At 45.7% G+C, this 14,913-nt stretch overlaps 1 protein-coding gene across 2 annotated transcripts in view; it reads right to left on the bottom strand.

The window, feature by feature from the left end:
- Window positions 1-14,913, bottom strand: part of LOC144807191 (E3 ubiquitin-protein ligase TRIM11-like) — a 297,802-nt gene that overhangs the window by 114,128 nt on the left and 168,761 nt on the right. For both annotated transcript variants that reach the window (XR_013606133.1, XM_078673072.1), the window contains exon 3: window positions 11,314-11,544. Coding sequence is in view for 1 of the 2 variants with exons in the window: in XM_078673072.1 (XP_078529198.1) it covers window positions 11,314-11,544 (231 nt within the window). In the remaining variant the exon portion in view is untranslated. The remainder of the gene's footprint in view (window positions 1-11,313; window positions 11,545-14,913) is intronic.

Raw genomic sequence — 14,913 nt, 5'->3', positions numbered from 1 at the left:
AAAGGGAAACATTTCGTAAGTTCTACAGGAAGGATTTTGAGCACCCGGTCACGAAAAACAGATTGCGTATACCTGGATGTAGTTGTTAAAGCAAACTGTGTTTACTGATAACATCTTAATCGCGTGATCTCGCGAGATTTCAAACGGACTACAGAATGATGTCACCAAAACAGGAAGCAGTAGTTCTAAAGCAACCCCAGCTTAACTCGCGTACTCTCGCAATATTTTAGACGGACTACAGGATGATGTCACCAAACCAGGAAGGAGTAGTTCTAACCAACCACAGTATCAAGAATGGTACAAACCACAGATCTTATGAAATAGGAACAAACTACAGAGTAATGTCCCTCAAATAACAGCTGTAGTTAGGCAGAAAATAAGCTCAGCTATATGCACTTAACAACTATCGTATCTTGCATCTTCTGAAAGTTATAAAGACACTTGGTATGGTAGTCTTATAGATATCATAGAATGCTGCAAACACGTTGTAGTAATAAAAAAAACCCAACTGTTAAGAACGACATGGAGTGGAATCACATCTTACTGACAGGGTGGTCATGATCATTGTAAATTGAACCACGGAATATCATCGTTGAGCCCAATCCTGTCAGTGTGTAATTTGAAGACCCATTTCTGTTCCTTATAAAATAGGAATTTAACGACCAAGACAACAAGCATCGACATAGGCACCGACCACCCTTGGCAGTTGAGACATTTCACTAACTGTAACAGCACTAACCTGATCTACCAAATCACATGCCCGTGTAATTTACGCTATATAGGCATGACCACCAGGAAGGTGCGAGTGAGGATGCAAGAACATAAAAGCACGTTTCGTTGCAGAAAAGATGTCTCAAGATTAACTAAACATTTTTTACAACACAACCAAAATGAAATAGATTTTATGTGGGTTGTTCTTGAGAAACCGTTTATTCCATCACATATAAGTGATATATCAAAATTCCTATTTTATAAGGAACAGAAATGGGTCTTCAAATTACACACTGACAGGATTGGGCTCAACGATGATATTCCGTGGTTCAATTTACAATGATAATGACCACCCTGTCAGTAAGATGTGATTCCACTCCATGTCGTTCTTAACAGTTGGTTTTTTTTTTATCACTACAACGTGTTTGCAGCATTCTATGATACCTATAAGACTACCATACCAAGTGTCTTTATAACTTTCAGAAGATGCAAGATACGATAGTTGTTGAGTGCATATAGCTGAGCTTATTTTCTGCATAACTACAGCTGTTATTTGAGGGACATTACTCTGTAGTTTGTTCCTATTTCATAAGATCTGTGGTTTGTACCATTCTTGATACTGTGGTTGGTTGGAACAACTCCTTCCTGGTTTGGTGACATCATCCTGTAGTCCGTCTAAAATCTTGCAAAAGTACGCGAGTTAAGCTGGGGTTGCTTTAGAACTACTCCTTCCTGTTTTGGTGACATCATTCTGTAGTCCGTTTGAAATCTCGCGAGAGCACGCGATTAAGATGTTATCGGTAAACACAGTTTGCTTTAACAACTACATCCAGGTATACGCAATCTGTTTTTCGTGACCGGGTGCTCAAAATCCTTCCTGTAGAACTTACGAAATGTTTCCCTTTTCTGTTTGCTATTTCCAACACAATGTTTAAATGCAATCAGGCTGTGGTTGGTTAAAACTACTCCTTCCTGGTCTGGTGACATCATTCTGTAGTCCGTTCAAAATCTCGCGAGAGTACGTGATTGAAACCCCTTGAAACCCCAGCCCTTGAAACACTGCCAGGGAGTTCTGCCAGGGAGTTTCTGCCTAACTACAGCTGCTATTTGAGGGACATTACTCTGTAGTTTGTTCCTATTTCATAAGATCTGGGGTTTGTACCATTCTTGATACTGTGGTTGGTTAGAACTACTCCTTCCTGGTTTGGTGACATCATCCTGTAGTCCGTCTAAAATCTCGCGAGAGTACGCGAGTTAAGCTGGGGTTGCTTTAGAACTACTCCTTCCTGTTTTGGTGACATCATCCTGTAGTCCATTTGAAATCTCGCGAGAGCATGCGACTGAAGATGTTATTGGTAAACACAGTTTGCTTTAACAACTACATCCCGGTATACGCAATCTGTTTTTCGTGACCAGGTGCTCAAAATCCTTCCTGTAGAACTTACGAAATGTTTCCCTTTTCTGTTTGCTATTTCCAACACAATGTTTAAATACAATCAGGCTGTGGTTGGTTAAAACTACTCCTTCCTGGTCTGGTGACATCATTCTGTAGTCCGTTCAAAATCTCGCGAGAGGACGCGAGTTAAGCTGGGGTTGCTTAGAACTACTCCTTCCTGGTTTGGTGACATCATCCTGTAGTCCGTTTGAAATCTCGCGAGAGCACGCGATTGAAGATGTTATCGGTAAACACAGTTTGCTTTAACAATTACATCCCGGTATATGCAATCTGATTTTCTTGACCGGGTAGCAATTTTATGAGCTATGATACATACAATTCTCAAGAACATCTCTTTGAGTTAAAGGGTTTAGCGAGCTGATTGGTTTGTGAGAGATTACCTCAACGAATGAATTAGAGGCTCTTTCGAGCAGCCCAATGCCTCCCCCTGACTCAGTCACCGTTTGGGACAACGACGGACAGGTAGGCTCTAGAATCAGTCTGGGCTGTTTTTTGCCACTTGTTCTATGAGGACTTGGTTAACATTAAATAGTGATAAACAAGCCAACTACCTCATGGTTGTCTCTTTATAAGATCGGCCCCCTTTTGTCTGTCAGCCTTGAATAAGGGACAAAAGGTCTTTTTGCTGTATTGGCAATCATTGTTTGAGTTTACTAAAACAACATATGCTAAAATAATTTTCGTAAAGTCTAGCTAGAGAGTTGTAAGTGAGTGCGAGGACTCCCTTGGGTGATACGTTTATACCAAGAAGTCTGGCTCTATGTGCAAGACACATTGGTGCACCCCAAGCATTATTAATAGACAGAGCAGGGTAAAAAGGGCTCGCTCTATCTATACTAAGTGTAGGGGTTGTCTTGTCCTTACAGAGCGGGGTCTCACATTTACCTGAGCCAGGTCCAGGAAGAGGCGAGGTCCTTTCCCCGGGCACACTGGGTGAGTACTTGGAAAATCTTGAACACTAATGAATAGATTACCGTTTTTAACAGACCTTTGAACCTAATAGGGGTCCACATATGCTTTTGTTGTTATAGATCACACCAGGTGCCAAGGAGGAATTGAAACAGATGTAGGAGAAATATATCCTTTACTGTTATTAATTCACTTGTGTGTTTTTTATTATAAATTTTTCACACGTTTCTCACTAATTTGGCAGTAGCATTCTTTGAGAACAGAGACCCTGACGAAAGCCTTGGGTTTCTTCCCATAATAGGCTGAAACATGTTGGTCCTCTCGCAGCTATTTGTTTGAACTGCGTTTATGTTGTTGCACTGTTCTTGTTTTTAACAAGGAAGGGGCGTATGCCCAATAAAGTAATTTTTGTTAAAGCTCCCTATCCTGTTTTAACCATCACATTCATCTTTATATTCTTTGCACTGCATTTTCCCATCAGATCATCATCATTTGGTCTAATCTAGTAATTGTAGGTCATTACCCCATGCCAACGATGGGGGTATGCCGTATGTCTCAATGATCAAGAGACAGAATACACTGGCAGGATTACCAAATGAAAACATTGATCCATACAAGTTATTGATGGGAATCCATAATGGGTTTTGATTAGCAATTACAGGTGGCCCTTTTCTTGGCGATCTGGTCTGTTGTTCATAACTGTTAGCCACTTCTTTATCTTGATGTACTTTTTTAGACATGAAGGTATTTTGAAAGATATTCAGATCAGGTTTCTGATTTAGACCTCTAAGTTTGTTTGTTGTTCATGTTGTTCCTTAGAGGGGATAGAACTTAGACGGGTCTTTAAATGTCCCTTTAGCCCTCCGATACCGTCTTGTTAGTTATCTGTAGTTGTTGGTGTCATCAGCGTCTAAATGTGTTTTTTTAAGGAGAGGTTTACCTAGAGTATCCCTCCAAATATCAGGATAGATGCCCGTACAAAACATAGAGTTGAAAATGTCTGCTAATGGGGGGGCTAAAATATCAACCACCGGAAGGAGAATGGCGGGTGGGCATGGATCATTTGCAGAGCCCTATTTGACAGTGGTCATTGCTTTAATAACCTCCGTGGTTGTGACCCCATGGAACTGTAAGAAAGTAGGCCTGGTGTCGCTTATGGGTTGAGATAGTGGAGGTTCCTTAATGCGGTCAGAGAAATGACTATATATGTTATTGACTTTATCAAAAAAGTGGTTATTACAGAAAGCTTGTGAAGGTACTAGAGTGGACTGGGGGGGAAGACGTGATAGTTTGGACACAACTTGAAAAAGTTGTTTATTAGAGTTTTTGGAGTTTTCGATCAGGGTAGAGTAGTAAAGTTTTTTTTTCCTGATGGATCATGGCTTTATATTTACTAAGTTCTTGTTTATAGAGGCGTTTCGTATCCTCGGCGTATGATTTTCTCCAGTGTCTCTCTCGATTTCTACTGAGCTGTTTTTGTTCCCTGAGAGCATTTGTGAACCAGGGGGCTGAGGGTGAGTTGCGATATTTGGAGTGAAATTTCATTGGAACTAGTTGATCCATAACGGTGGCTAGCCAGTGTGTCTAGTCTGTGGCAGCTATTCTTGGATCGGTGAGAATTTCGGGTTGTAACAGAGGCAGGAGATTCTTGAGTTGCTGATTGTCAAGATCTTTCCAGGATTTGAACGGTTTTGACGTCCCTTTATGGGTGGTTGGGTGTGATGGGGAGTCGAGGGGGATTTCGAATAATATCGCGTGATGGTCTGACCAGGCGAGAGGAAGAATCTGTCTTATGGTTAAGTTTTTTAGGTTGGTGAATAGCCCATCTAGGGTATGCCCTGCTTCATGAGTGCTACTTAGCACCAGTTGTGTGAGGCCAAATACCTCTAGTTCTGATATGAGCGTATTTGACTCTTTATTTGTGGAATTTTCCAAGGGAAAATTAAAGTCCCCTAATAATGGTGGAGTTTTCAGTAGCTAGAGAATCCACCATATCTATGAGGGTGGTTAAGAACTGTGTTTTACTACCAGGTGGACAGTAGAGTAGGATACCCTTAATTCGTTGGGAGGGACCCAAGGCTATGGAAAAGTGTACTGCCTCACAAGTGGTCAGAGGGACTGGGTAAATGACAGTTTTAAATTTGCTACTGTAGAATATAGCAATTCCGCCCCCTGTTCTTAGGACTCTGTCGTGTCTTAGGATATTATATCCTTCTGGGACAGCCACAAGTAAGTCGGGCTCTGATGCGGGATTAGTCCAGGTTTCAGTAATGAAGAGGAGATCTAATTTCTGGGAGATAATTAGATCAGCTATTTCCTCTTTGTGCTTGCCTAGAGATCTGGCGTTGATAAGGCCTACTGTGATTTTGGGAATCTTTTTGTTGTTTGGAGGCGATGGAGAGGCTGCTCGAGTGTATATATTACTCTGTAACTTAAAAGGGCAGTGGGAGCATCCTTTGGTAAGATGAGACATACCATAGAATGTATATGAGGTGTCAGGACATTTGACAGAGGGTCTTAGGTTAAGTAAGGCCATGCAGGAGTAATGGCGCCTGATAATGTCGTCCTTTGGACCATGGGGTATTGCCCTAGGCCCGGGCCAGGCGCGGACGGGCGCAGACGGGCTTGCCTTCGGTGCGCCTTTGGTGTGCCGCCGCCGTATCCACTGCGCTTGCGCTTGCACTGTGCCCTTTGTAGTCTGGGGAGCCTCGGGGACTGGTGTGCTAACTCTGGCATCCGCCAGAAGTGCTGCAAAGCTCCCAGGTCAGCCCTCCGAACAAACGGCACAAGCCGTGTCGGACCCTGCTTAGGGAGGAGACTGCGAGTGAAAATGCGGTAGGAGCAAGGTCACAATTTAATTTTTAAAAATACAAGCAGTGTAAACAGATTTTTAAAACATCAAAGCAACTGGTGGCGAGTCTAGTAAATCAGGCTACGCGCATACAGTGCAATGAGATAGGAAGCGCTATCACAAAGGTACAGTACAAACAATTTTTAAAAGCAGTGGCGGCAGGTCTATTGCTCAGGCTGCACGCGTTCTTCTTGTGCCTCTTCCCAGAGTGTCCTGAGAACCCTGAGTCTGAAGAAGAGTACTTGGAGCTCCTGTAGTGGTCCTGCAACCTTCTTCTAGATCGATACTGAGACCTCATAGGAGTTGCGCTAGATGGTGTGGACGGTCAGGCCGTAAGCTTCTTTAAGGACCGCTTCCTCAAAGCTTTCGGCGCCATGGTCCGGCAGTCCAAACAACTTTGAGTTGTGGTCGCACTTTTGACACCATAAGCGCACATGGTGCAGGTCGGTAATTGAAATGGTGCGGTGACAGGTGCCACGGGGCCTGAAACCTATCTTCCTGAAGGACATTCCGTTGACAGACAAACAAAGAATTTTTGACAAATTATCAAGAAAAGTCTGTCATAAAGAGATAGAGGGGTACCTCTACTCCAGATCAGTGCTAACTGGCGCAGAAAGAAAAGAACTGATGTCCGCACACCAACAAAGCCAATAAGGCCACATGGAACAGAACAAAGCCACCCAATGGCGCACAAGGGTACTGCTCATGGAAAAGTTTCAGGATCCAGTCTGAAGGCTGGGAATTTCAAAGGTAAGGAATCTGCAGCTAGAAGTCTCGATCAGATTAGTGAGAGCAATAAGTACAGTGAAGTGATACAGTGTGCAGTCATAGACTAAGAGATTGATTTAGATCTTGATGGACCAGGCTATGCCTCTGCTTTTTTTGATGGCTTCACCGCCCGCCAACTTGCCAGTCCGCCTGCTGTATTTAGATGCCTGTGAGTCTATGGACGAAAAACTACCATAGACCCGACGACTCCGCCAGGATTTGTCGCCTGCGTCGATGGCATTATAGGCAGAAGCGGCTATCAGCTGCACTGTAGCCAAGGTTACTGCCAAGCCAATCACAATGTGCCTTCTCATTGAGTCAACTCTAGCAGGAATCCCTCCTAATATGAGTTGGGGGAAATTAGGTAAAAACTTACTTTTTTTACGCTTACATTTCCACCTTGTACCCCGTCATCTAGGTACCTCCTTTGCTGCTCCAACTCAACCACGATGGCAAATGACTTCTTTGTCGCCGAGATCGAAGGTAAGCTACTTGTACAATTGTCCCATGCATCATGGGCCAGATGTAGGTAATTTTATTTTACCACCTCTTAAATACCGAATCATACCGATTCGGTATTTAAGAAGTGGTAAAATATAAGTACCGAGATGTAGGTAAATACAGATGTGCATTTACCGAATCGGTAAAAATCGGTATTTACCGATTCGGTAAATACCGACCGGTAATGCCCATTCATTCCTATGGGCTTTGAAGCCCATAGGAATGACTGGGCATTACCGATTCGGTAATTACCGAATCGGTAAATACCGAATTTCACAAGGGTGCAGGGGGTGTCACTTTGACACCCTCTAGCACCCCCAAAACGGGTTCAGGTGCCATGTGGCAGGCATACCTGCCCTAAGGGCAGGTCTGCCTGTCATATGGCACAGGTGTGCATGCACACATGTGCATGCACACCTGAATCGGTATTTTACCATCAAATAGGATTTGATGGTAAAATACCGATTTTTTAATGCTTGTGGGACTCAGAAAAGTCCCACCTACATATCAATTTTCCCGAATCGGTAAAAATACCGACTCTGTATTTTACAGAATCGGTAAATTTACCGATCGGTAAATTTACTGATTCTGTAAAATACAGGGCCCTACATCTCAAATTGCATTTACCGGTCGGTAACGGCCGAATTCGGCCGTTACCGACCGGTAAATGCCTACCTACATCTGGCCCCATGTGTTGACAATTGTCCTAGTCTCGTGTATTTCTGCATTTCTCTTACAGACAATATTTCTCTTAGGTGAAATGCAATAGTGTTCATTTTCCTACCTATCAAGGAAAATTTAAACCACCTGTACTGACACAGAAACATATTTGTTGTTATGATGCTTGGGGATGTTGTGCTAGTGGTGCCTGTGGGTGACAATTCATTAGTGTGTTCATGCAAAAATCATCAAAAGATAGGAGCAAGAGGGTGAATATAACCAGGTCGCTCTCCACTCGCAGAATCTATACAAAAATGACCTTGATCGACAAAAAACTTTAGATTTTTGTAACTTGTATTAAGCTGGTATTATAAACTCGCATGTTTAGCTATACTAAATTATTTAGTCATGCCTACCTCTAAGTTTTTCTCATTTAATTTTTTTGTTCAACCATCCATAGATAATCTCACAACCACCAAAGAACAAAATGTGAGAGAAGTCAGAAAGCTCCTCACGCAAGCACCATCCATGGAGCTACTGGTTGGTTCTCACCAGTTTGGTCTTTCTGTCATCATTTAGACTTTCTTGATAGAAAGAAAAGAAGTGTAACCTAACTCTTAGGCTCGCTTGAAGTGGTGAGAAAATATAATATTGTGTGGATAATGGTGTCATCTATCGAACGTCTAACCCCCGTAGTGAAAGGAAAGTGAATAAACCTCCAAATAAAAAATTAGTTGTGAACAACTATTCCACACATTCTTTATTTTAATAGTGTCTACACTCAGTTAAAAGAAGTGGCATGTTTAGACCATTTTAACTTGAACAACAACATGTTTCATTGCTCACACAATTTTTGCCAATTTCATCAGGGCACGGGGACGCATCTCACATCACTGATGCTTTGAATCTGTAATGGTTGATAAAAAACAATGGGGGAGAGAATGGTAGTACCAGAGACAGGGGAAAACAACAATTGTAGACAGTTCTCATGTGTTGACACTTTCAGGTTGCAGTACAACTCATGTTATGAGTTATCACAGAATGTCTCGATTACAGTGTGGTTGCCAGGTGGACTCCTACCAGCAACTCACTGAGGGGGCTAAAACATTGCCTCCCCCGCAGGGTACAGTGCAGCAAAACAGTGTACCTGTGAATGGACATAAATAACACTTCACCGTCCTTATCGTGATAATGTAAGGGTGAAAAGTCTTTTTAAACCTCCAACATCATTTGCTTGATAAGAGTTAGAGGTGTATTTAAATTTGTACTCCCATCTCAATCTCAAAAGGACATTTCTTCGAAATCGGGAGGAAACGGGCCAGGTCTGTATACTGACGCATATTACTCAGGATTCCCTGTTGATTGTCCCGCTGTTAAAAACAGAAAGCGTCTAGCTGTAACGAGACCCAGCGTCTTGTATTTGTATCAAGAAAAGCCTCCTCACTTACCGCTCCGCCGGCGGCCCGCGCTCCGACGTGCCACAGGCAATGAAGACCTGACCACCCTGCAAAGGACCGGACCGGACATGGAGTCGGAGGGAGTCTCCTCCCTATCCTCCAGATGGAAACAAGCAGAATAGCAACTGATAGGTGACCGCGGCCCCCGGGGAGGTGGTTCTCCATGCTCAGAGGTCACCACCGGAGGCCACGGACTCCTGGGGGCAATTCCAGCCATATCCCAGCCACACACTCAGTCACAGCGGGCGCCATCTCCCAATACACTGCAAATCATGTTCCCTAAACACTTTGCACTTTTAACTAAACCTGCATTCTGAAGGGGCAAGAACAAGTGACGGCTGATCTATCAGCCCACTCATGGCCTATAGAAAAAGCTTTGCATAGGAAGCCCTAGATCCCCGAGTATGCATAAAAAACACCGCCACACATAGGGAACCAAGATTGCACATATACCACTCAGGGTTCAACCCTCCTGAGCTAAAGTTCAGTCTGCCAACGTCAGGGGTAGGACGCCATTACTTCCTCGCTTCTTATATATGTACCTGTTTTGTGCCACAAGTTGGCCCATATTAGCGATAGCTAGCTGGTCCATTTTACTGATGGTGCCCAAGCGGTTCAATGTATCACATACATGTGTATAGACACATCAATTAGTTATACTTACCAGTCTCCACTCCACCAGGAACTCACTCAGTCAGCAAAACGCAGCCAGGACTCCGCCAGCACAGCAGGACTTATAAATGCACTTGGCACAAACCTGACGGCCTGAGGGCAAGGGAGTACTGTTAGCCAGCACAGAAGACCACTGCCATGGTGGTGTATGGTCTATTGCCACAACATCTAATTACAGCGGGCTGACAGCTGTCAGCTTCATGGAGCACTTGAAGCCACGGTGCTAAGCCAGTAATCGCCGCGGTGCGATGTCGGTAGTCGCTGCGGTGCGACGTCGGTAGTCGCCGCGGTGTGACGTCGGTAGTCGCCGCAGTGCAACGTCGGTAGTCGCCGCAGTGCAACGTCGGTAGTCGCCGCAGTGCGACGTCGGTAGTCGCCGCGGTGCGACATCGGTAGTTGCCACGGTGCAAGGTCGGTAGTCGCCGCGGTGCGACGCCGGTAGTCGCCGCAGTGCGACGCTGGTAGTCTCCGCGGTGCGAGGTCGGTAGTCGCCGCTGCGCGACGTCAGTAGTCGCCGCAATGCGACGTCAGTAGTTGCCGCGGTGCGACGCCGGTAGGCGCCACGGTGCAAGGTCGGTAGTTACCGCGGTGCGATGTCGGTATTCAACGCAGTGCGACACCGGTAGTTGCTGCGAGGTTGGTAGTCGCGGCGGTGCGAAGTCGGTAGTTGCGGCGGTGCGAGGTCGGTAGTCCCACCAAGATCTAAAGCAGGCCCTAAATGTCTTATGTAGTCAACAACTGGCACCAACAGTCGGTTGTGCCATGGCCTGCTCATTGGGGTTGCTTTAACCAATCACAGCCGCGAACTACACGTGATGGATCCTTCAGGTTCCCAGAGCCTTGAATCCTGTTGGGAAGCAGCGAGCAAAGTCCTATGAAGCATCTGTAACGGGACTCCGGCACAAGGCTCTTCCACAAGAAAGAGTATGAGGTGAACCAGCAAAGTGGATTGAGGAGTGGGGTGGCATATGGGGATCAGGCCAGGTATCTTGAACCCCAGCAACTATGAAGGTTGTGCATGGTACGTCGTCAATTTCATGGCAAAAAAAACACTTGTCCTCTAGTTCTGTAGGTAGCTACCCCTTCTCTACTTCAGTTACTCTATGTCCAGTGCCAGGATACCCCTCGCGGGCTATAGTGCGCTCTACTAATACACATAACATAACAAACCATTCGCTGCATTCTGCCTCTCTAGTGAAGTTCCTCAGCATGCACTTTCTGCCCACTTCCCCAGAATGATATATAGAGTTGTGCGTGTGCCCTCTAGGGCTTAGCCCTCAAGAAGTAAAGATTAACTCTAGTTCATTACAGCTCTGATCCCTTCTCACCTTCAGGAAGTCGATGTCTGGCAGGAGACACCGCTCTTCTATTTCTGTCAGCAGTGTGGTGAAGAAGTTCTGTTGCTTCTCCAAAGCTGCCACTTTCCCCTGATTCTTCTTGAGGGTCGCTTGATGTTCCTTCACCAAATGGGTGAGGAGGCTTCCCTTCTCCTTTTCAAGAAACTGTTCCAGATCAATAAATGGGAGCAATATTTTTAGATGCTGACTTCTGAATATTCCCTTTAGGAAAAAAGAAGGAAAGAGATATATAAATGCAAATATTTCTGAGTTATAATTATTTAAAGTACATTTATAGCTCTTGTACTGACATGGTTATTAATCGTGTGTCTTAAGCGTCCTAGAGACAGCAGCTTCCTTCTCACTCAAACATTAGGGCGCATATTTATGAAAAAATTCACAGAATGATGCCAAAAACTTCGCAAATCTTAAGCCGCACAAATATATTCTGTGAAATCAATATAAACAGCCAACACAATTCTGAATTGGTGCTTTCCTGCCACCAGGGGTGTGATAGCTAAAGCCAAGGAGGCCCTGGTCGGACCTGCCGGCATGTAAACATCAAAGAAGACACAAACCACCCAAGGAAGTGCACAGGTTTAACATGCATACTTTGACCCGGATGTTATCTCCAGGACTCCTGCCTCCAGCTTCATCACGCAGGTTGTAAACACAGGTCTGTCCCTGACAGGTGCTTCCTGCCTGTGCCGTGCCGCCATCACTGCCGCCACCATCACTGCCCCCAGCATCACTGCCCCAGCATCACTCACCCCAGCATCACTGCCCCCAGCATCACTGCCCCCAGCATCACTGCCCCCAGCATCACTGCCCCCAGCATCACTGCCCCCAGCATCACTGCCGCCACCACCACTGCCGCCACCACCACTGCCGCCACCACCACTGCCGCCACCATCACTGCCACCACCATCACTGCCACCACCATCACTGCTGCCACCATCACTGCTGCCCCCAGCATCACCATTACTCATTGCTGGGTACTTCAGGGCAGTCCAGAGCAGTCATGGGAAAGCCGCTATAGATGTCTTCTATCTTTTTTGAAAAAAATAGGGCAAGTTCCTCACATTGCTGGTTTGAGGAGATCAGTGGGCCCCCCGTCCCCTTCTGATTTTTTAGATCTGACACAATGGAGAAAATGCTCTTCGCGGGATTGGTACTATTCTAATTTTTAAGGCATAGAAAGCCGCACGTTCAGTATGGATTGCTTTGTGATAGCTCTTTACTGAATCCCGGTAGTGCGCTCTGGAAAGAGGGTCAAAGTCCTTCCTCCAGGAGCTTTCACATTTTTTGCAAATTTTTCGCAGTGATGCTAGCTTTTCGTTATACCATAGATTTGATTTGGACATACGATTGGGGGACCACTTAGCTGGAATCAGTTTGTCCAGCGGCTGACTGATCCAATCTGAAAAGGCTAGATAAGCCTTGTCCGAATCCGTCGCCAACACCGGAACAGAGCTTGAGAGAAGGATTTTAAATTGATCCCAATTTAGCTTATGCCAAGGGCATTTCAGGGAGTGGGAGTTGTTTAATTTACGTTTAGGAACTATGCACTGAATGACCAGAGGGACCAAAAAATGGTCCGACCAGGCCATAGGAACCGGTGGTTGAGTCGTAAGGGAAGGGATGTTGGTAAAGACCGGATCCAGCAGGTGGCCTGCTGAATGAGTCAGACCAGAAACCCGCTGGTCCATCTGACAGGCCGCTAGGTCCGTCATCAGATTCGCCACATCCACATCTGAGTGGCTATTAAAATGAAGATTCAAATCTCTCAGGATCGTAAAATTAGAAGAATTGGCTACCAAAGTGCAGACAGTATCAATGAGTGCTTCCCTAAAGGCTTTGGATGGACCCGGTGGGCGATATATCAGTAACCCATTCATAGTGTAATTGGGATTAAACTTAATTTTAAAACAGGCACATTCACAGCCCAAAATAAGTTGTTTCATGAAGGAGCAGGAGTAGCCAGTTTTCACAATAGCCGCAATACCTCCGCCTCTTGTGTCTCTATTAAGGGTGTGAATGACATAACCCTCTGGAAGTGCAAGCCCTGGGATTGCTACCGAGTCTTCCAAGAGCCAGGTCTCAGTTAAAAACAGGGTATCCGGCGCTTCAGTTTCCAAAAGGTCAAAGACATCGGTGCAATGTTTGACCAATGAATGGCAGTTCAGGTGAGAAATTATCAGACTTTTGCCTGGGAGAGGCGGGCAGTCCTGCACATATATTGGGGCCATAGATGTAAACCCACACTGTTTGCAGCTAAAGGGACTGTTAGAAATGGGGATTCTGGTTGGCTGAGGCTTGCGCCAAAGCCAGGCAGAAACCACCACTGTAGTCAGGGCAAGAAAGTCACCCGCCAAAGATAACCCCTACTCAAGTGGCGATGTGTGAAGCGTTTGCGCGCGCACCCAGCAAAAACACCCAAGGCCCACCACAAAGAAAACTCCACACAAGGTTATATATAAAATAGCCTTTGTATTATACCAAACACATTAGATAATAAACACGCACTTTACACTGTGCCACTGGCACGGGCGGAATTTACAGGGGATTATATACACAGGACAGGGCCATATGGACCACTGTCAGGAATAAGCACTTGGTAGAACTAGCACTTTGTAGAAATAGCACTTAGACCATAGTATAATTGTAGCACCAAATAGCATATGTAGCACACAACCAGTAATCACTGGTAAAAGGTAAGTACACCCTACGCAATCCTAAACACCTTAGGCATTTATCACGCAGGGAACCCTGAACTCACTAGCACAACCTATACTAGGAAACACAACCTCCTAAGCATGAAAATACATTTAGAGGTATAGGCAAACAGGCATTGAATAAATGCATAAATCACAGTAGACAGGTAATCACATTTGCGCCAAAAATCACATAACTGACCCAAGGCCAACTTGGCCTCTCAGGGGCTCACAGGCCCAATGTCCAGAATGTCTGGGCTGGCTGCGCAGGCAGCCAAAGAAGAATGCGCAAAGGGTTTGGGCCTAAACGTAGCATCTGCCCACTAAGTGCTGGGCAGCTGGGAAACTGAGCCTGGTACCAGCGTGCCTCCTGGCTCTCCTCTGGGGCTCAATGAAACAATAGTGCCCCAAAATCCCATGAGAGCCTTGTAGGCTCTAAGAATAAAACAACTGGGCCCTCACGAGCCTCGTGGATCTAAACAACAATGGGCCCAGGAGCCTTGTCTTCTCTGAATAAACAACTGGGGCCTCAGGAACCTCGTAGGCTCGAATTGCACAATAGCCCAGTTGGAGCATCCTGGCTCTGAAACAAATGCTGCCAACTGGGGGCAGCGGCCCGCTGCCAGCCGGGGCCGCTCTACCTCCCTAAATGCCCCCGAGACGTTGGAGCCCACAGGCTCGAACTAACAATGCTCCCAAGAGCCTCGTGGGCTCTAACAGATGCTGCCAACCTGGGGGAGCGGCCCGCTGCCAACCAGGGCCGCTCTACCCCTACAGCGACTGGCCCCACAAACAAAGATAGCACTCCCAGGGGGGGGCGGGCACCGGCAATGTGCCCCGACGCCCCCCTCTCCTCACCGTAACTCAAAGGGCCCCA

This window comes from Lissotriton helveticus, chromosome 1_2 (assembly GCF_964261635.1).
Source record: "Lissotriton helveticus chromosome 1_2, aLisHel1.1, whole genome shotgun sequence".
Lineage (NCBI taxonomy): Eukaryota > Metazoa > Chordata > Amphibia > Caudata > Salamandridae > Lissotriton > Lissotriton helveticus.
This window is presented reverse-complemented; position numbering and strand designations above follow the sequence as displayed.